Source organism: Gymnodraco acuticeps, unplaced genomic scaffold, assembly GCF_902827175.1.
Source record: "Gymnodraco acuticeps unplaced genomic scaffold, fGymAcu1.1, whole genome shotgun sequence".
NCBI classification, from domain to species: domain Eukaryota; kingdom Metazoa; phylum Chordata; class Actinopteri; order Perciformes; family Bathydraconidae; genus Gymnodraco; species Gymnodraco acuticeps.
In genome coordinates this window covers 818,170-839,388 of record NW_022990865.1, presented here as the reverse complement: position 1 = coordinate 839,388, position 21,219 = coordinate 818,170, and the positions used below count along the sequence as shown (strand labels likewise).

The 21,219-nt window shown below is 47.5% G+C and overlaps 1 protein-coding gene and 1 long non-coding RNA gene across 9 annotated transcripts in view; one reads left to right on the top strand and one right to left on the bottom strand.

Annotated features, from left to right (window-relative positions):
* pam (peptidylglycine alpha-amidating monooxygenase) overlaps window positions 1-21,219 on the top strand; it is a 208,794-nt gene that overhangs the window by 138,331 nt on the left and 49,244 nt on the right. For 7 of the 8 annotated variants that reach the window (XM_034233268.1, XM_034233271.1, XM_034233270.1 and 4 more), the window contains 4 exons: window positions 11,883-12,122; window positions 13,549-13,678; window positions 14,637-14,753; window positions 14,892-14,964. In XM_034233268.1, coding sequence (XP_034089159.1) covers window positions 11,883-12,122; window positions 13,549-13,678; window positions 14,637-14,753; window positions 14,892-14,964 — 560 coding nt within the window. The remainder of the gene's footprint in view (window positions 1-11,882; window positions 12,123-13,548; window positions 13,679-14,636; window positions 14,754-14,891; window positions 14,965-21,219) is intronic. The other variant, XM_034233276.1, reaches the window with a different exon arrangement.
* LOC117557438 lies at window positions 4,929-5,284 on the bottom strand. Its single transcript, XR_004570716.1, has 2 exons — window positions 5,146-5,284; window positions 4,929-5,053 (listed from the first exon to the last, which is right to left on the bottom strand). It is a non-coding gene; the product is annotated as an uncharacterized LOC117557438 (long non-coding RNA).

Here is a 21,219-nt window from a genome sequence, read left to right as displayed (position 1 = left end):
AACAACGTCCCATCCTTACTGTACACAGCTTGGATGGTTCCCTGCTTCCCCCTCCTGAGGTGTCGGACAGTTTTCCAGAACAACTTTGGTGCCGCCCGAAAGTCCTTCTCCATGTCTTCTCCGAACTTCTCCCACACCCGCTGCTTTGCCTCGGCCACGGATGAGGCTGCTGCCCTTCGGGCCTGTCGGTACCTTGCAACTGCCTCGGGAGTCCCCCGGGATAACAAATCCCTGAAGGCCTCCTTCTTCAGTCGGACGGCTTCCCTGACCACCGGTGTCCACCAGGAGGTTCGAGGGTTACCGCCCCTTGAGGCACCTAGGACCTTGAGACCACAGCTCCCCGCCGCGGCTTCGGCAATAGAGGCTTTGAACACCGACCACTCTGGTTCAATGTCCCCAACCTCCACAGGAATGCCCGAAAAGCTCCGCCGGAGGTGTGAGTTGAAGGCCTCCTGAACTTGGGCCTCCTCCAGACGTTCCCAGTTCACCCGAACTACACGTTTGGGCTTACCAGGTCTATCCAGAGGCTTCCCCCGCCACTCGACCCAACTCACCACCAGATGGTGATCAGTTGACAACTCCGCCCCTCTCTTTACCCGAGTGTCCAAAACATACGGCCTCAGGTCCGATGATACGATAACGAAATCGATCATGGACCTTCTGCCTAGGGTGCTCTGGTACCACGTACACTTATGAGCATCCTTATGTTCAAACATGGTGTTTGTTATGGCCAATCCATGACTAGCACAGAAGTCCAGTAACAAACCACCACTCCGGTTCAGATCAGGGGGGCCGTTCCTCCCAATCACGCCCCTCCAAGTGTCTCCATCATTGCCCACATGTGCGTTGAAGTCTCCCAGCAAGATTAAAGAGTCCCCTTCAGGAGCCCCATACAGGACTCTTTCCAGGGTCTCCAAGAAGGCCGTATACTCTGAACTGCTGTTGGGTGCATAAGCACACACAACAGTCAGAGTTTTCCCCCCCATAACCCGCAGGCGTACCCTCTCGTCCACTGGGGTAAACTCCAACAACGAAGCACCTAACCGGGGACTTGTGAGTATCCCCACACCCGCCCGGCGCCTCACACCTTGAGCAACTCCGGAGAAGAATAGAGTCCAACCCCTATCCAGAAGTAAGGTTCTAGAGCCGACGCTGTGCGTAGAGGTGAGCCCAACCAGATCCAACTGGTAACGCTCCACCTCCCGCACAAGCTCCGGCTCCTTCCCCCCCAGAGAGGTGACGTTCCACGTCCCCAAAGCCAGCTTCTGTCGCCCGGGTCTGGTCCGTCGAGACCCTCCGCTTTCACTGCCACCCTTCTGGCAGCGCACCCGACCCCATCGATGTTTCCCGTAGGTGGTGGGCCCGCGGGACGGAGAAGCGGAGGTGTTGCCCACGTTGCCTTTTCGGGCTGGGCCCGGCCGGGCTCCGTGGCAAGCCCGGCCACCAGACGCTCGCCGACGAGTCCTCCTTCTGGGCCTGGCTCCAGAAGGGGACCCCGGGCTTCCTCCGGGCCGGGTATCCTCACTTCTTAGTTTTTCTTTCATGAGGTCTTTTGAACCAATCTTAGTCTGGCCCCTTGCCTGAGACCAATTTGCCATGGGAGACCCTACCAGGAACACAAGGTTCCAGACAACACAGCCCCCAGGTTCATCAGGGCACACAAACCTCTCTACCACGGTAAGGTGCTGGTTCTTCAGAGAGGGAAATGCTAGCAATGTTTTGAATTCCCTCTGTGGAGAAAATAGAAAGCATTTGGAAATCTGGAAATGACCAACAATAAAGATTGTTTTGAGATGAGTGTATGAATTGAACAGCCTGATATACTCTGCTGTCCGGAATTGTCAGATACAGTCCGTCTGGTGTGAAATGTATGGTTGCTTGTAGCTTACACAGTAGGTCTCTGCCCATTAGGTTAATTGGGCTGCCATCTGAGATAATGAACGAGTGTTGCACCTGTGATCCATCAACTGAAATATTAGTTCTCTCTGAAATAGGCTCTGCCATTGGAACGCCGGAAACGCCTACAGTGGTAACAAAATTGTTAGTTGCTTTACACACTTGCTCCTTTGATCGTACTGCTGATAATGTGGCACCACTGTCAACCAAAATGTCAACAGTTGTGCCATTAACCTCAACCGGCATCATTGGATCTTCGCGGGGGTTATTGGAAAGGCGAATAGTTGCTGCTTGAATGGGGACATTCTGTGTTGCTGATCCTGTTCCTCCATGGCCTCCCTATTTTGGATTATAGCCATCCTGTGCTGCGGCATACTGCCCCTGCTGGGCTTGCCTGTCATAGGGTGGAAACTGGCTGTTGGACAGAGGTGGGGGTGCTTGGGAAGTTGGAGGAGGCAGCAGTGTGGGCAGCGGGGGTGGGGGCAGAGCAGGCAAGTTGTGTGTGTGCTGCTGTGCTCCCCACCTGTTGGGACATCTAGCTGCCCAATTATCTGTGCAACCGCAGACGTGGCAGTGCATTTGTTTTTGGGGGTTTCTGTTTTGCTGCTGTCTGTTTTTGTTTTGATAACCCTGTGACTGTCCTTGGTTCTGATACTGTGGTGTGTGGTTCTGTCCCTGAATCTGCTGTGAGTTATTCTGACCCTGATAAGCCTGTGTGCTGCTCTGAGGAAGTTGTTGCAGCAGCTGGGCAGTTCGGAGGACCAGACAAATCTGGCTTCTGTGTAGGGCCCGCATGGTGGCGACAGTAACTTTCCAGATTTTTATCTGCCAATCAGGGGTGGCTAACATGTACGCGTGAGCTGTCTCTGGGATAAGGTTATGCAATAAGCTCTGTACTGCAAACAAATCATTGATCTCTCTGTTAATGCCTGCACTGTTGTCCCACACTGTTATGAATCTCTGGATACATTCTGGCACTGTTTCTGTAGGGCCCTGGATGCAAGCCATCACTTGGGAACAATCAGTGTGGGTTTTAGCACATGCTTTGATAGCTTTGGCTGCGTCAGTGTCTAGCCACTGAGTGAGGGACTGTGATACGGGCCAATCTCCTGCGTCTGTGCACACTGGAAACGTAAACTCATATTTGCACGTGGGCCATTCTGCCTTGTATGTGAGGACGATCAGCTGTTTAACATCATGCACTAAACAGTTGTACACCATGCACACATTAGTCAGCCATGATAGATACTCATCTGGGTTTTTAGTGGGGTTGGGAGCGTGTCTTGTGAAATCGATAACCTCTGAGGGAGTCCATGGTTTGTAAACCGGGACTTCTCCTATCAGGATTTTCGGTAAAATTAGTGCTTCTTTCTGCGCTGCACTATGTGTGTCTCGCTCTAGCGCTGAATGTGCCGCCTGTCTTGTGATCCTTTTTTCGTTGAGTTCCTCCAACAGAGCAGGGGGGCTTCGTGCTGGAGATGGCTCTCCTGAATAATCAGAATTCTCACCTTCGCTAGTCTCACTGTCGCTCTTTTGATAGGACATGTGTAAAACTGCGTTCTTCTCTGCGTGTGCGTCTAGTATTTATTGTCCCCTTCTCTGTACTTCTACCTGTCTGTGGTTTATGATAGCTGCAGCTGTCATTAGCAAGTCGTTATCTGAGTTTCTGGCAATAGGATTTGGTTCATTTGTGTCTGTGGTGGGGATCACTTTGGGGCAGAGAGTTACAGTGTGCTCTTTGATCATGCTCTGTGTCAGTGGGACCCCTGCGTCTGCCAATATGCTAATCATTTGGGACGGGAGGGGAGCTTTGCCCTGGCGCTTACAGCTTTAGCTATGGCCGCTACATCTTTGCCATGCCTCTCTTTTATTTTGGACATGTTCTCTGCTCTGACGTCAAAAGCAGCTTCTAAGCTAAGCAAGTGACAACCCGCAACACATTTGGAAACATTATCAATCATCGTTCTGAGCTCACTGGAGCCCCACTCGCAGTCACCTCCACTTTCACTCTTTTTTTCATGAAATCCTTTTCTGTCTCCCACAGACATCCACGCTCTCACACATTATTTCATGTACACTGTGTCCCAAGAGGGATTCGGTTCATCCTCCACAATTTGAAACGCCTGCCGCAGCACACTCATGTTAAAAGTGCCATTCAAACAGGGTTGTCCCTCTCTGATTGTTCCGCTGTGAACATTTGCACATCAGCACTGTAAAAGGCATCACATGATTCCAGCCTACAGCTCTGCCGACTATCCCGGACGGCATATTTGGGGAAAACATGTGTGTGTAATTCTGGTTGTCAGTTGTGAATTGTGGGGGGTGCACTGGTCTAGCTTGGGTCTGTCCTTTATTGTGTGTGTGTGTTTTAGCTTTAACAACTGGCTCAGGTGTGGACACATGATTACCCATTTGTATGGTTAGTACAAGAAAATCAACATTGCAATTTGGACAAACAAACATGAACTCGCAATAAATACCAGCGTGACAGCAAAGTTCATTCAGCTCAATTTAGTCCGAATTAGGAGGTTTTCAGAGGGGGTAGGGAATTATAGAAATGGAGCACCTTGACTCGTGCATCCACCCTTGTACAAGTGCTAAGATCGTGCCTGAAGACCATCCAAAAGCGATAACTAGCTTATCCTCTTGCGACAACCACTACTGTATTCTAGTGGCGCTATGAACCCCCGACCAGGAGAACATAGACTTTTTTTCCGCTACCCTTTCTCTCCAAAAACAGCACAGTTAACTGTAGTCCTACACGACCAGCCTATACACCAGCCATGGAGTTCATCACAACGATGAAACACAGTTTTGTTCTACACCTTGCTTGCCACTGCCCACCCGTGATCAATTAGCCTATAATTTTATGTATGCACCCCGGACCGCCACCAGCTGGTCCAGCAACGTAGGGAACGCTTCCAAGCAACGTAGGAAATGTTCATCCAGCAGAGTAGAGAGCTGTGGCGCATCAGGTGATGCACGCACCTCTGTTACGGTTATCTGAGAGAACCCAAACGCAGGACACGGCAGTGTGTTACAAAGGTTTTATTTGGAGGAGATAATCCGGCTGGAGAGTATCCACTGGAGCGTAATCCACTGAAGAGTATCCTCCGGAGTTTTAATCCACTGGAACGTAATCCACTGAAGCGTAATCCTGGAGCACAAGAAGAACAGGTAAGAATATATTCAGGTGTAGCGAAAATAGTCACTATACTTTAAGAAGGCTGAGAAGGCTAAGAGTTTTACCACTGGGGTTTAACAACGATCTGGCGCTGACAGGTTGTGGAGCCTCCGCTGATATACCATCCGTAATGGCTGATGGGAATCAGGTGTGTCACAGAGGAGAGTGCTCAACTGTTTGCAGCTGGTGGAGATTTGAGCCGGGAGCCAGGAGTGACAGGCACCACGCCCACACAGACAGGGAAAGGGAAAACACACACACACAAGGAAGGTGGCTGGAGAATGCAACCACCACAGTACCCCCCCCTTAAGGGACGCCTCCAGGCGGTCTACCAGGTCTACCAGGTCTTCCAGGGTTATCCCGGTGGAAGTCCCGTATCAGAGATGCGCCCACGATGTCTCGCCGGGGAACCCAACACCTCTCCTCTAAACCATAGCCCTCCCAATCCACCAGATATTGGAATCCCCTTCCACGGCGACCTGACGGTGTAGGTTGGATGATTATTGATGATGCGGGGGGGTGGGGGAACACTCACTGGAGGAGACAAAGGACTGCTGGCAACAGGTTTCAACAGAGATACATGAAATGTTGGATGAACCTTCATGTGTGAGGGAAGTTTGAGTTTGACTGCAGATGGATTAATAATGGAGTCGATGATGAAGGGGCCGACATACCGTGGGGTAAGTTTATTTGACTCTGTCTTGAGTGGGAGATCTTTGGACGAAAGCCAAACACTCTGACCTGGTAAGTAGTTGGGGGCCTGGGTCCTGTGGCGGTCTGCGATGAGGCGGTTGTGGGCAGCGGAGCGGAGCAGGGCTGCTCGGGTGTCCCTCCACACCTTACGACAACGACGAAGGTGGGCCTGAACGGAGGGAACAGCAACTTCCTCTTCCTGGGCTGGAAATAGAGGTGGTTGGAAACCCATGGCACAATGAAAAGGTGAAATACCTGTGGCTGCACTTGGCAGGGAGTTGTGGGCATACTCGATCCATGGCAGATGTGGGACCCATGACGAAGGGTTCTTGAAAGCCACACAACGAAGGGCCGACCCCAGATCCTGGTTGGCCCGTTCTGTTTGCCCGTTCGTCTGAGGATGATAGCCAGATGACAGGCTCACCGATGCTCCCAGAGCCTGACAGAAGGCCTTCCAAATGTGGGAAATGAACTGGGGGCCCCGGTCAGAGACGATGTCGGTGGGGATCCCATGAAGTCGAACTACATGGTTGACCAGCAGATCTGCAGTCTCTCGGGCAGTGGGAAGTTTGGAAAGAGCCACAAAGTGTACCATCTTTGAGAATCTGTCCACAATAGTTAGGATGATGGTATTTCCTTGTGAAAGTGGAAGTCCAGTAACAAAATCCAATGCCACATGCGACCAAGGGCGACTAGGTACTGGCAGTGGGCGAAGCAGGCCAGCGGGAGGCTGGTGGGAGGACTTGGCGCGGGCACACACTGTACAGGCAGCAACAAAGGCCCTGGTGTCTTGAGCCATGGAAGGCCACCAGAAGCGTTGTTTGAGAATGAACAGTGTGCGATGGACACCAGGATGACATGAGAAACGAGAGGTGTGTGCCCACTGCAGGACCTTGGAGGGGGTAGGCACAAAAAGACAATTAGCTGGGCTGTTACCTAGGCTAGGCTACGCTCGCTGGGCCTCCCTGACCAATGACTCAATCTCCAAGGTAACAGCCCCCACCACGCAGGAGGCAGGCAGGATAGTGTCTGGACTGGCAGCTGGTCCATCGGAAGCGAACTGGCGAGAGAGGGCGTCAGGCTTGAGGTTCCGTGACCCTGAACGGTAGGTGAGGGTGAATGAGAAGCGGCCGAAATACAGGGCCCATCGAGCCTGACGGGAGTTAAGGCGCTTGGCAGATTGGATGTACGCCAGGTTCTTGTGGTCCGTCCATACAATAAAAGGGAGTTCAGCTCCCTCCAGCCAGTGCCTCCACTCCTCTAGGGCAAGTTTGACAGCCAGCAGCTCTCTGTTACCCACGTCATAGTTCTTCTCAGCTGGGGTGAGGCGGCGAGAGAAAAATGCACAAGGATGCAATTTTTGGTCTCGTTCCGAGCGCTGGGAAATAACTGCTCCTACCCCGGTGTTGGAGGCATCGACCTCCACAACGAACTTGCGAGAGGAATCAGGGTGGATGAGCACAGGGGCAGTGGTGAAGAGTCTCTTTAGCTCTGAAAAGGCTGCATCGCACTCTGGGGTCCAGGAAAAGCCAGTTGTGGGGTAAGTGAGTCTGGTTAAAGGACCCGCCACTCTGCTGTAGTCCCTGATGAAACGCCGATAGAAATTGGCGAAACCAATAAACTGTTGAAGCAGTTTGACTGAGGTTGGTTTGGCCACCCCACCACCGCTTGGATCTTCTCAGGGTCGGACCTAAGCTTTCCTTCCTCAATGATGTAGCCCAGGAATGAGACTGTGTTGACATGGAATTCGCATTTCTCCGCCTTTACAAAGAGTCTGTTCTCCAGGAGTCTCTGCAGCACCTGCCTGACATGGATAATGTGCTCCTCCTTGTTACAAGAGAATATGAGGATGTCATCCAGGTAGACAAAGACTGACCGGTTGAGGAGGTCACGGAGCACATCGTTCACCATTGACTGAAAGACTGCAGGGGCATTCGTCAGTCCAAAAGGCATCACCAGATACTCGAAGTGACCGAGTGGTGTGTTAAAGGCCGTCTTCCACTCGTCCCCTTCTCGGATTCTGACGAGGTGGTAGGCATTGCGGAGGTCCAGTTTGGAAAAAATGGTGGCTTCCTGGAGGGGTTCAAAGGCGGAGTTAATGAGGGGTAGTGGGTATTTGTTTTTTACAGTAATGGCATTGAGACCCCTGTAATCAATGCAGGTCCGCAGTGAGCGGTCCTTCTTGGAGACGAAGAAAAACCCAGCACCGACCGGGGAGGAGGATGGCCGAATGACACCAGCAGCCAGGGAGTCATGGATGTAATTTTCCATGGATTTTCTCTCAGGGCGAGATAGGTTGAACAGACGTGAGGAAGGCAGAGGGGCCCCGGGAAGGAGGTCAATGGGACAGTCTTAGGGTCGATGAGGAGGAAGAGAAAGAGCTCGCTGTTTACTGAACACCTCTCCTAGGTTATGATATTCAGTGGGAACAGATGACAGGTCAGGCGGCTCGATCTTGAGTGGTGGAGAGGCGGCCTCTGCTGGCGGTAGGGCAGACTGCAGGCATGAGGATAAGCAAAAAGAACTCCAACTAATGATTTTGCCAGTTACCCAATCAATCTGGGGGTTGTGAGTTCTTAACCAGGGATGGCCCAACACTATGGGGGCCTGAGGTGAGGAAATTAGGTGAAACTGAATAAACTCACGATGGTTTCCAGACAGAATGAGGTTTACTGGCTTGGTGCGGTGAGTGACTTGGGCCAGGAATTTTCCATTTAGAGCATTAGCACTAAGAGGTGAATCTAACACTTCGCAGGAAATTCCTGCCTGAGCTGCAATGTCAATGTCCAAAAAATTCTCATCCGCCCCCGAGTCCACTAAGGCGAGCAGGGGTAGGGACTGTTGGTTGCAGCAAAGCATGGCTTCTAGCTGTGTTCTGGGTCGGGGGTTGAGAGAGGAGGAAGGGCTCGCCAGAATCCCCACAGCTACTGACGAGCCTGACCTTTTGGCAGACTAGGACAGGAGGAAACGAGATGACTGGTTTGGCTGCAATAAACACATTCCCCAGCATGGATCCTTCTAGCAAGCTCAGATGGTGGGAGGCGGGCCCTTCCCACTTGCATGGGCTCCTCTCCATGGGATGAGGCTGAGTAAGGAGTCGGGAAAGATCGGGGAATAGGGGTAGTGGCAGTTCCAATTTGGGGATCAAGTGAGAAGTCACTGGGATTGGAGTGACGGCTAGTCCTATCCCTACGTCTCTCTCTGAGGCGATTATCAATCTTAATGGCTGTGGCAATTAAATTATCCAAGCTACCTGGATCATCCCTAGCCGCTAGCTCGTCTTTAATTGCTTCGTTCAGCCCCTGAAGAAAAGCATCCTGTAGTGACTCATTATTCCAGCGTGAGTCGGAAGCCACTGTTCTAAACTCCACTGAAAATTCGGCTACACTACGGGAGCCCTGCCGGAGAGAAAGAAGGCGCCTAGCAGCATCCCTCCCCCGTACCGGGTGATCAAAAACTTTTTTCATTTCGGAAATGAAAGTATCATATGACCAGCAAATGTGTGGCTGGCTCTCCCTAACAGCTGTAGCCCAATCTAAAGCCCTCCCCCTCAACAGGCTCATTACATATGCTACCCTAGCCCCATCTGTGTGATAAGTACTAGGCTGCTGCTCAAAAACTAACGTACACTGGAACAAAAAGGCTCTACAATTACCCAAATCTCCAGCGTATCGTTCAGGTGTGGGAATGACAGCCTCTCGTAGCTGATGGAGGAGTGCGGCAGGAGGGGGGGGGAGGGGCTGTCTGCTGTGCAGCGTGCTGCGGAGGAAAAGCCTGTGAAGTGAGCAGTTCTACCTGCGTGCCGATCCTTTGCACATTAACGGAGAGGTTCCGGAGAGTCTCCAATGCCTCACGGAGAACTGCATCATGATGCCCCACGAGAGTGCCTTGACTGGCCAGGGCTTGGCAGAGTTCGTCCGTAGTTTTGGCCTGGTAGCCGGTGTCCGCTGGGTCCATACTGGCCAGATCGTTCTGTTACGGTTATCTGAGAGAACCCAAATGCAGGACACGGCAGTGTGTTACAAAGGTTTTATTTGGAGGAGATAATCCGGCTGGACAGTATCCACTGGAGCGTAATCCACTGAAGAGTATCCTCCGGAGTTTTAATCCACTGGAACGTAATCCACTGAAGCGTAATCCTGGAGCACAAGAAGAACAGGTAAGAATATATTCAGGTGTAGCGAAAATAGTCACTATACTTTAAGAAGGCTGAGAAGGCTAAGAGTTTTACCACTGGGGTTTAACAACGATCTGGCGCTGACAGGTTGTGGAGCTTCCGCTGATATACCATCCGTAATGGCTGATGGGAATCAGGTGTGTCGCAGAGGAGAGTGCTCAACTGTTTGCAGCTGGTGGAGATTTGAGCCGGGAGCCAGGAGTGACAGGCACCACGCCCACACAGACAGGGAAAGGGAACACACACACACACAAGGAAGGTGGCTGGAGAATGCAACCACCACAACCTCGCGCTGCCCCAGCCTTACCAGCAATGCAGAAGATGGTCACAGACAACGAGTGTTTTTAGACCATCTCGTTTTTAATAGAGATGGCGGTGGTGTGAGTTAAAGCTTATAGACAAAAAGGCTGTGACTTTCTTCCTCTCAGCTGCACGGCTGCAGCCACCCAAACACGGGCAGGGCTGCTTCTGCAGCCCTGCTCGCAGAGGCAATGGAGGGAAATATCTCCGGCTGCTTATTTTTAACTGCTGTGTTGGCCGCTGAAACCCCCAGAATTCGGCGATTTGTTCAATACAAATCTTTACATTGCTTTTAAACAGAAGTTCCACTTTACTGATACCTTTCTTGAAGGTCACTCTGAACATGAGCTGTGCGTGCTTGTATGGCACTTCCGTCCCGAGCAGCACACACAGAGGAAATCAGCCAGGACTGAGTCCCCAGACACTGATTCCCTGGGTTTATTGATCCCCAAATGTTCATTAACCAAAACGAAATACAGCCACTCAGCTTCACAGATAATTTTAGGATACCGTCAATCACAGATTCTGGTAAGGCAATGTCCAAATGTGGATTTGAAATTACACTTACCAGTCTCTGAAGATATGTTGGTATCCTGCCGACAACGCCAATTTGTGGAGGAAACTTCTGTGTAGCAATGCATTGGGAGTCACCGACTCATGAAGGAGACACGGGACGAGCAGGAGTTCTGATGTCAAACACTGGGATTTAATACAAGCATCGGCCGGAGAAATTCACATCACAAGTCACACAGTCAAAGGTTCTGACTGCACGGGTGGTTTGCCATGTCAAATCTGGTCAGCCTCGCATCTTGGTAGACCATTTAACCAGTTTACAGAGAGTCAACCCACATATTGGGGGAAGGTATCTGTGAACACCTGGAGGCACTGAATCACTTTATCTGACTCTATGGCTCTTGTGCCCGAGAGTTGACCGGTCATAAAACTGATAATGGCAGCAATAGCTGACACTTCCCATTCCTTAAGACAGATAACAGACTTCGGCTTTGTCGTAAATGTCAACAGGCCGAAAGGTCAAATATCTTAAGTAAAGACAAAATTAATCCCTCACAATTGGTACATTGCCAATGTAGCAAATGTAAAAAAGGGATAAAAAAACGTATGCTCACAACTTGGCTTTATACCAGATACCCATGTCATTGTCAAAATATGCATGTATTGAATTGATCCGATCAGATGAAAAATGAAAAAAGTCCGTTTTTGCCCTCTTGACTTTAGTAATTTGCTAACTTTTCTAACCTCCTGCACTGATTCACTTAAGATGGACAGAGTGGTTTTTCCTTCTCTGAAGGGATCCGCCTGAAAAACCTCCCAGAAAGGGCCATTGGCTATTACCAACGATGTGGGACACTAGGGCAAAACTAAGGCAACATATGCTTACCAACATCCCAATACCATCTTGGTGTGCCGGGTCCTTAACTCTTCTCTAGTCCTTCCATATTTCTAAGCTCAAGACAGTTTTCTCCCAGGAAGTGTCTACAAAACACTTCTATACTTAGACTGTGCCCTTTGGTATATCTGCCCTGTAGAGCAAGACTTTGCCTTTAGCCTTCAGTATCTTTGTTCTTTATTTGCACTCCTTTCCTTCCTATTTTTCTCTGTCTGTCTGTGCAGGTGACCTCTATTCTCTTTTGTCAAAGCTGCTAGGCCAGAGCAAGGGGGTAGTTCACAGTCATAAGTATAACCCCAGCAAGATGGAAAGACCCCAGCCTGACTCTGTGGCTCAGTTTAATAACTTATTGCAAATAGCCTTCCACACCAGGGAGGATCCTGTTTTGGTGAGGGACAGAGTCCACAAATTGCATCAGCTTGAGGCCATGGCCAAGCCACAAAGAAGCAAGCTTCTAGCTGAAGGTGGGTTCTCAATATTATGTAATAGTTGTCAATGATGCTTAGATCATACCCCTTTATTTCTGTGTTCGGTTCAGTATCCTTAAAGCATAATACACACAAAGTACACTTTTTCAGTTTTTCCTTCGGATAAATACTTCATTATTTGTAAATGTATTTTCCTAAAGCAAGACATATTTGCATGTGCATCCAACATATAGTTGTGAACCCTCTTTTTTTACATGTGCAATCTCTTAACTTGTTGTATCTTAAGAGTGTGATTTGCTTAACCCAATACCTGTACGATCCTAAACTGCCAACCTTTTTTTGTCAAAGAAACCTTTTGCCATGGTGGGGAAGACATGATTACAGTAGCTTTACATGAAATGTACAATGTGTCATCTACACTTAATAAACAGCAGCATAATGTATAAGTTGTACATTATCTTTAGCCGGAAAGTTGACACAGGAAGTGATATTTAACTCCTTGAGGCAATGTCAGATATTTATGAACGTGAAAGTTGTGTTTGCCGACCTTTATTAACACCACTAAAGCTGGAAATCCTGCAAAATGACGTGCAGGTTCATGTTTTATTTTAAATGTATCATGTTGCTGTGCCCTACATAAATCATGTCAACAAATGGTCTCCTGTCCTTGCATCTATAAACCTGTTCATTGTATGATACAATGTGTATGCATGGTATCAGTGAGACAAGGTGCCTGTGAAGAGCAAGAGAGAAGGATACTAACAAACAGGTCCCACTACAGGTAAAGTCTTGGGACCCTGTTTACTTCTGGTCGGACCACCAGACTACAGTACAGCTAACTTCCTCCGGCTGAGAGTCAGCCACTCCTCCTCCACACTCCATATGTTATAGCTAATGTGCATTAACAAGGCAGAAATATTAATTCAGGGTTTTGTTAGCAAATTGAACTAACTGTGACAAGTTTTGCCTGCATATCATTTCAGCAGCCTTATCCTAACTGTATAAGTACCCTCACTTCCTGATATCACATCTGGAGCTTTCCAGATGTGAAAGCTGATAAAACAACCCAATGCTTTTTAGGAAGATATTTTATCACAGCTACTTTAAAAGACTGTAGTACATACAGTAGTACTTGGTCTGTGAAAAGTTGCATTGTGTCTTGCTGTGTTCTGAAGGTGATTTTAAAAGTGTTTAAAAACAGATTACATACAAATCTGCAGGATCATTTTTTTGTTCCAAACTGGAGGTATATCAGGCAGACAGGTTTGAAAGAGATGTGTGTGTGTGTGTGTGTGTGTGTGTGTGTGTGTGTGTGTGTGTGTGTGTGTGTGTGTGTGTGTGTGTGTGTGTGTGTGTGTGTGTGGTGTGTGTGTGTGTGTGTGTGTGTGTGTGTGTTGTGTGTGTGTGTGTGTGTTGTGTGTGTGTGTGTGTGTGCGTGTGCATGTGCATGCGTGCGTTATAGACTACCACTTGGAGCAGGTGGGAGGCTGGCCCCTGGATTCTCTGCAGGTGGGTCAGGTGTCAGGACTGGCCCTCGACTCAGATTCTAACCTGGTGATTTTCCACAGAGGAGACCATCACTGGGGGGCAGAGTAAGTCACTTTCATTTTTTGATATACATATTTTTCTGTTCATAGATGACTTTTGTCAGTCCTAAACCTCATACCTCAATGTTTATAATTAGAGAGAGAGAGCTCACTACCACCACCATGTTCAGCTTTCCATCAATGGACATCACAGGCAGACAGATCTGCTTTGTATTATATCCCACATTTCCCCCATGTTAAGGCCTGTAGCCAATGTAGGGCAAAGGTACCTCAAAATGTGCTTTTAGAGAGTGACTGCCAGTCTTGCCAGGACCTATACTGTAGACAAAAATTACCATAAGAAGATCTTAAAGGTTACCTATTATGCTATATTTGAGCAATATATTATAGGGCCATATCTATACAAAACATGTCTCTGAAGTGTTTTTCTCAAAATACCAAACAGATCACCCATTGTAGCATCCCTCATAACCCTCCATTTAAGCCCTGTTACTAAAGTGCTGATTCTGGGTCTGGCCCTTTAAATGTAACCAAGCTGCTGCTGGCCACGCCCCTTTGGAGCATCCACATGCAAGCAGTGAGCTCTGTGAGGAGAAGGCTGTCTACCAGCAGAAACTCAGCTAAACGCTGCCCTGATTAAACGGCATATTATGTTCCAAACCAAATCAAGCATTATTTCTGCTGTATGAGGCAATGTAAAGCCAGCCCACGTTTTAGTAATGATGTCAAGTTCTCAACAAATATGGATCAGCTCCGTTGTAACCCCGTTTTAAGAGATTTAGGTAAGGAGGAAAAGAGAGAGGGTTTTATTTTCTGACATTTTGTGAGTCTCCTTACACACCAGGGACACATATTTATGTATAAAAGACATCAAAAAGTGCATTTTGCATAATAGGTGACCTTTAATGTTGAATAACACACTGTCATAGCAATTATACATTAATTGGTTCACAAATTGCCTTTGCTACTGGTCTGCTTAGAAACACAAAACCGTTTGTTCCAGCTCTTTTAACAGCCAGGCTAGATACCAGCAGAGGTCCGTGGGTCCTATTCAGCAGTCCACTATCTTGGTTGTGGACCCAATCAAAGGCACCATCTTGAAGGCTTCTGGCAGAGACATGTGAGTCATTGTTTTCTCTATGATGACGAATGAAGGCAAGTGATGAGTATGAACAGGCAACCATGTACAGTATATTTGGTACTTCCTGCATTAAACCTGAGTCAGAACTTGCATTGATTCACATCTCTGATGTTGCAGGTTCTACTTGCCTCACGGAATAACTACAGACAAGAATAATAACTACTGGGTCACAGATGTGGCTCTTCATCAGGTAATATGCAAGATTTATTTGAGCCCAACTTACTAAGTTCCATTCGTAAATCATTTATGATTTGTATTGATAATTGGATGTAAAATAAAATAAAAAATAACGTATCTATGCCACAATTTTAGATGCAGATTTGTTTAAACTAATACGTTTGCGCTGTGGACCAACACTATAAATTGACGGGGAAGGGGGTAGCAATAAAGATAACACCATTAAACAGTTACACAACATAACAGAAATAATATTGATAGCAGCGTCCCTAGCAACCACCTTGGTAACAACAGAACAGACGATTGGGGTTGCTGGAGCCAGACTGAATGAGTTGTGAGTAGTAATTAGACCGGGCTGCTTTGAGTGCGTTACTGTACTGCTGGAGATAGTCTTTGTAGATTTGTAGATGGACTGTTAGTGTGGTTTTCTTGTGTTGGCGTTCCAGTTGACGTTTCCTTGATTTCATTTGGCGGAGTTCGGGGGTATACCAGTATGTTTTTGTGGGGGCCAGTTCATTGAGACAGAAGGAGAGGGTGATGTTATAATAGTCAACAAATTCAGATGGGTTTTCAGAAAGTGGGGGGGGGGGGACAGACCTCTTGCAGGTAATGGAGGCAGTGATTGCTGAAGGTCAGATGGATTTGAGATTTCTGTAGGTTATTGTGCGTTTTTGCTTTTGGGCGGGGATGGGGATGTTGATGTCCATGATGTCGGCCAGGTGATCAGAGATGTGGAGATTGAGGCTGGACAGATGATGGATGGTGAGACCAGTGTAGCAGACCAAGTCCAGGATGTGACCAGGGCTGTGTGTTGGGAAGTTAATGTGTTGAGAGAAGTTGCAGCAGTGAAGGGTTTCCATAAATTCAGAGGCATATTTGCAGGTCGGGTCGTCAACATGAATGTTAAAATCACCTAGGAGGAGAACAGATGGGGATATGGCAGAAAGCTGAGTGAGAATGTCAGAGAGGTCAGAGAGAAAGGAGGGGTTTGGCTTCGGTGGACGGTGAATGATGGCTGTGACCAGAGAGTTTGAATATCAGGTGTTCAAATGAAGAAACATTGGGGATGGGGATTATGGTAGTTTGTATGTTCTTTCTGATAATAGCAGCTATACCACCACCCCGCCCTTCTGGGCAAGGTTTGTCAATGTATGTGAATCCTGCTGGGGTGATTTGATTTAAAGAAAAATAGTCCAGGGGTTTTTGCCACGTTTCGGTCAGACACAGAAAGTCCAGGTTATTGTCTTTAATGAATTCATTCAGAATGTGGCTTTTATTGTGGATGGAGCGTGTGTTGAGCAGGGCTGCTCTGAGGTGACATTGCATTGGGAGGGGTTGTGTGAACCAGGGGAGTGGAAGGAGATTGGTCAGATTCACGTGTTCTTTGTTGTGATGGCGTAGTGTGGGCGTGCGACAAAGAGCACTGATCTAGGTTTACTGTAACCGTCACAGTCTGTTCACAGTTTTTGTTCCAATAGCTAGTCCTTAAACACTGCTGTTCCTGTTAGTGTTTACTTCATGGACCTTTCCCATTTATCTAATTTCCCCTCCTCGAGGTTCAAGTGCTTCATTTTAGCTTTTGAGAACCACAAGAGCTTTGCCTTTCCAACATTTAAAACAAGTTTCAAATCACATAGGTTAGATTGTACAATGTTAAAAGCAGTCTAGATCTGACAAAGAGCCTGATTCGGTGTGGACGCAGAACAGTAAATTACTGTATTATCAGCATATAAAGGAACATTTGCAAGACTGTTTATATACATAATAAATAACAATGGTCCTAAAACCGATCCCTGTGGCACACCCTTGGATACATGAAGAGATGTAGAAGTTAAGCCTTCTGCCCGCACACACTGATCTGCATGAACAGACTGCCGATCTGAAAGACCGATACTAAGGAGTCTTTGTGACAGTATGGCATGATCCACTGTATTAAAAGCCTTTGACAAGTCAATAAAAAGTGCTTCACAGTGCTATCTATTTTCTAAGAAATGTATAAAATAATGTACTACTTTTAAGGTGGCTGTTGTTTGAACTGAGTCCTCCTTGACAATACAATGTGGAAGCTTAATAACATTTTTGTTTCCGGCTAATGATTTGATTTGATTGTTGTCCAGAATTTAAGGGGATTATTTCAATTGTTTGAAGTTTCAGTTAGGAGATGATCAGCTTTGGCTTTTCTGATTTTGACAGTACATGCATTTCTCAGCTGCCTGAGGAGCAGCCAATCTGACCCAAGACCTGTACTCCTGCTTTTTGACCATGCCACATTGCGCTAGTGTAGTAAATCAGAAAGATCTGATGTGAACCATGCCTTATATCTGCCTTTGATTTCAGAATCAAACAAGTATCAGAGCGCTCACATGATAACGTAACGCTATCAGTGATTGGATATCATTCCCTCTCCTCTCTCTGGTCGCTTCAATGGGGACATTCAATTACAGGCCAAACACAGACCTACACAATGCAGTGTTTCCCCTAGGTTTACTGCTTTGGGGGAGGGGGGATGGCATTGTGATATATATTTTGTAAATCCTCCGGAGCAGAGAGGAGCTCTGGATTATTGTTATTGATTAATGCATCAGTGTTTCTTAGGGTCAAAAACACTAAACTCACAACTTAAAATGAAAGCGTTAGTTTATTTAATAAAATAGCACATGTTCAATGTGAAAAGTGACAGTAGATATAGATTAGTTGCTATTTGGTGCTATATATATATATATATATTAAAAAATAAATAAATACAACTTTTTTTTTGTTGAAACACCTTGAATTTTAGGGGGGGCGCGGGGCTCCGTTGGCGGGGCTCCGTTGGCGGGGCGCAGCGCCCCTCCAAGACAATGGTAGGGGATACACTGCAATGTGCAACACACACCTACACACTCTTCAACACACCCCTACTGCTCCTACAGCATATAATATATATCAGGCTACAGCTGTTGTGTATTTTATTATGTGAAGCACTATAGAGTTTTATGAAAACGATCTACTCTTTATTTGTAGTTTTCTACTAAAGCCTACAAATAAAGAGTGTTATTTAGGCCCGTTATATATATACTGAGTGATATATATTATACACACTGCTCTGCTTTCTGCACTGACCTCAGCAGCTATTCTCACTGTAAACATTACATTGCATTTAGCTGACGCTTGTATCCAAAGCGACTTACAATAAGTGCATTGGACCAAGAATATACAAACTTGAAGAAAACAGAATCATATAGGTACATCAGGTTTCATAGAGCCAAAACATTTCAAGTGCTACTCAACTGACTATAGATAAGCCAGTCCTTTATTAGTATATAAGTGCTTTGTTAGTAATTCTTTGTTAGTAATTCTATCGCTCGAAGTCGAAAGAGATGAGTTTTCAGTCTGCGCCGGAAGATGTGTAGGCTTTTTGCTGTCCTGATTTCAATGGGGAGCGCATTCCACCATTTTGGAGCCAGGATAGCAAACCGATGTGTTTTAGCTGATGGGAACTTGGATCCCCCTCGCAGTGCGGGTGCAGCGAGCCGTTTGGCTGATGCAGAGCAGAGTGCACGTGCTGGGGTGTACAGTTTAACCATGTCCTGGATGTAGGAAGGGCCAGATCCATTTGCAGCATGGTACGCAAATAACATTGTCTTGAAGTGGATTCTAGCAGTTACTGGAAGCCAGTGAAGTGAGCGGAGGAACGGCGTGGTGTGGGAAAATGTAGGAAGGTTGAAGACCAGACGAGCCGCTGCATTCTGGATGAGCTGCAGAGGTCGGATGGCACATGCAGGTAGACCAGCCAGGAGGGAGTTGCAGTAGTCTAGGTGTGAGATGACGAGAACCTGGACCAGAAGTTGTGTCGCTTTCTGGGTCAGGAGGGGACGTATCCTCCTGATGTTGTAAAGACTGTATCTGCAGCAGCGGGTTGTAGCAGCGATGTTTGCAGTGAAGGACAGGTTGTTATCTAGGGTCACACCCAGATACCTTGCAGTCTGAGTCGGGGAAACAATAGAGGTGCCGATGTTGATTGTTAGGTCAAGAGTGGGACAATCTTTTCCCGGAAGGAAAAGCAGTTCAGTCTTGTCAAGGTTGAGCTTGAGGTGGTGAGCAGACATCCACTGAGAGATGTCAGCTAGACAAGCAGAGATGCGTGCGACGACCTGGGTCTCTGAGCGGGGAAAGGACAGAATGAATTGGGTGTCGTCAGCGTAGCAGTGGTATAAAAAACCATGCGGGCTAATGACTGATCCGAGCAAGTTTGTGTACAGGGAGAAGAGGAGGGGACCGAGAACAGAGCCCTGAGGGACCCCTGTAGTTAATTGACAAGGGTCAGACTCGGACCCTCTCCAAGTTACCCTGTAGGTGCGGTCTTCGAAGTATGAGGTGAGGAGGGAAAGTGCATAGCCTGAAACTCCAAGTTCTTGGAGAGTGTGAGGGAGGATCTGATGATTCACCGTGTCGAATGCAGCAGACAGGTCCAACAGGATTATGACAGAGGAGAGGGAGGCTGCGTTAGCCGTGTGCAGTTCCTCAGAGACAGCGAGGAGGGCAGTTTCTGTTGAGTGACCTGCCTTGAAACCAGGCTGGTGCGGATCCAGAAGGTTGTTCTGATGGAGATAACAGGAGAGTTGTTTAAAGACAGCGCGTTCAAGTGTTTTAGACAAGAATGGGAGGAGAGAGACAGGCCTGTAGTTTATAACATTGGACGGGTTGAGAGTGAGTTTCTTTAGGAGAGGGTTTACTCTTGCCTCCTTGAGACTGTTTGGAAAGTGACCAGAAGTTAGAGAAGTGTTGATGAAATGGGTGAGAAACAGTAGAATATCAGGAGCGATAGTCTGAAGGAGGTTTGAGGGGATAGGGTCCAGAGGACAAGTGGTAGGACGGGCAGAGGTAATGAGGGTAAGAACCTCACTTGGAGAGAGAGGGGAAAAGGAGGTCAGTGTGTGGGTGAAAGGTGGGTCTGGTGACCCAGCGGTGAGTATAGGTGAGTCAGAAAAAGAAGAGTGAATGTCATCAACCTTTTTTTCAAAGTAGTTAACAAAGTCGCTTGACAGAAGGGAGGAGGGGGAAGGGGCTTTGGGGGGTTCTAAGAGGGTGGAAAATATGTAAAATTGTTTTTTGGAATAAGAAGATTGGATCTTATCTTGAAAGAAAGTGCTTTTTGCCTGAGAGATCAAAGCAGAGAAAGAGGAGTGCCTGATAGGTTAGGAGGCCGTCATGGTGTTTGGATTTCCAAACGAGCCTACCGAACTGACGAGCCTACCGAAATGTGATAGGACAGAGAGAGTCCAGAAAGGATGAGAGAGTAGAGAGGAGAGTTTCTGCAGCAGAATTTGGAGGCAGGAGTTGGAACGAGTTAGACGAAGGGAGGGCTGAGAGCACCGATGAGGTCAGAGTAGAGGGTAGGGTTGGGAACCGAAACTCAGTTCCAGATGAGAACCGATAAGAAAATGCCGGGTACCGGGTACCCATACAAAATACACAATTTCGGTTCTGCTTAACGGTTCCTAAACGCGGTAGACCCTGTATTCCAGCAGGTCCGTCTGCACCGCGGTGACCCGGTGGAATACAGGGCGGACCTGGAGAATCACAGAACGGCCGGTCGTCAGCGGGCCGTTGACGGCCGGCTCTGTACGCTGACGGCCGGCACAACCCTTAATTTTTTTAAACGGCATCATGTAAGTTGCGCTGACAGGCGACAGACGCCCTCCCGTAGACATTTCACAAGCTCAGTCACTTCATAACACCAAAGATGGGTCGCGGTAAACGCTCTGAAGTGAGGCTCCACTACACTAAGAAAGAAAAAGACAAGGCACAGTGTAATGCCTGTTAATAGCTTGCCACAGGCATAGCTCAGTTAAAATAAAGCACAGCTATTGTGCAATACATTTGTATTGCATGTATATTTTTTATTTGTAACAATTTCAGTTAAAGCTTAAAATAATAAAGATATTTTTGTTATCTAAACGTTTGACCTCTTTCTTTTACAATTTTGGAATCGAAACGGGGTATCGATAAGAACCGGAATCGATAAGCAGAACCGGAATCGGAATCGATACATTTCAAACGATACTAAAGCTGAACGATTAATCGATTTTAAATAAACTTACAATGGGTCGCTTAAAAACAAATATCGCAATTCAAATTGCAATATTTGTCAGAAAAATCGCAATTAGATTTTTTCCCAAAATCGTGCAGCCCGAAACGATACCCATCCCTAGTAGAGGGGAAGAGGGAACAAAAGTTACGGCGGACAGGTGCAGAATGAGAAGAGATTAGTTTGTTATGTTTGGAA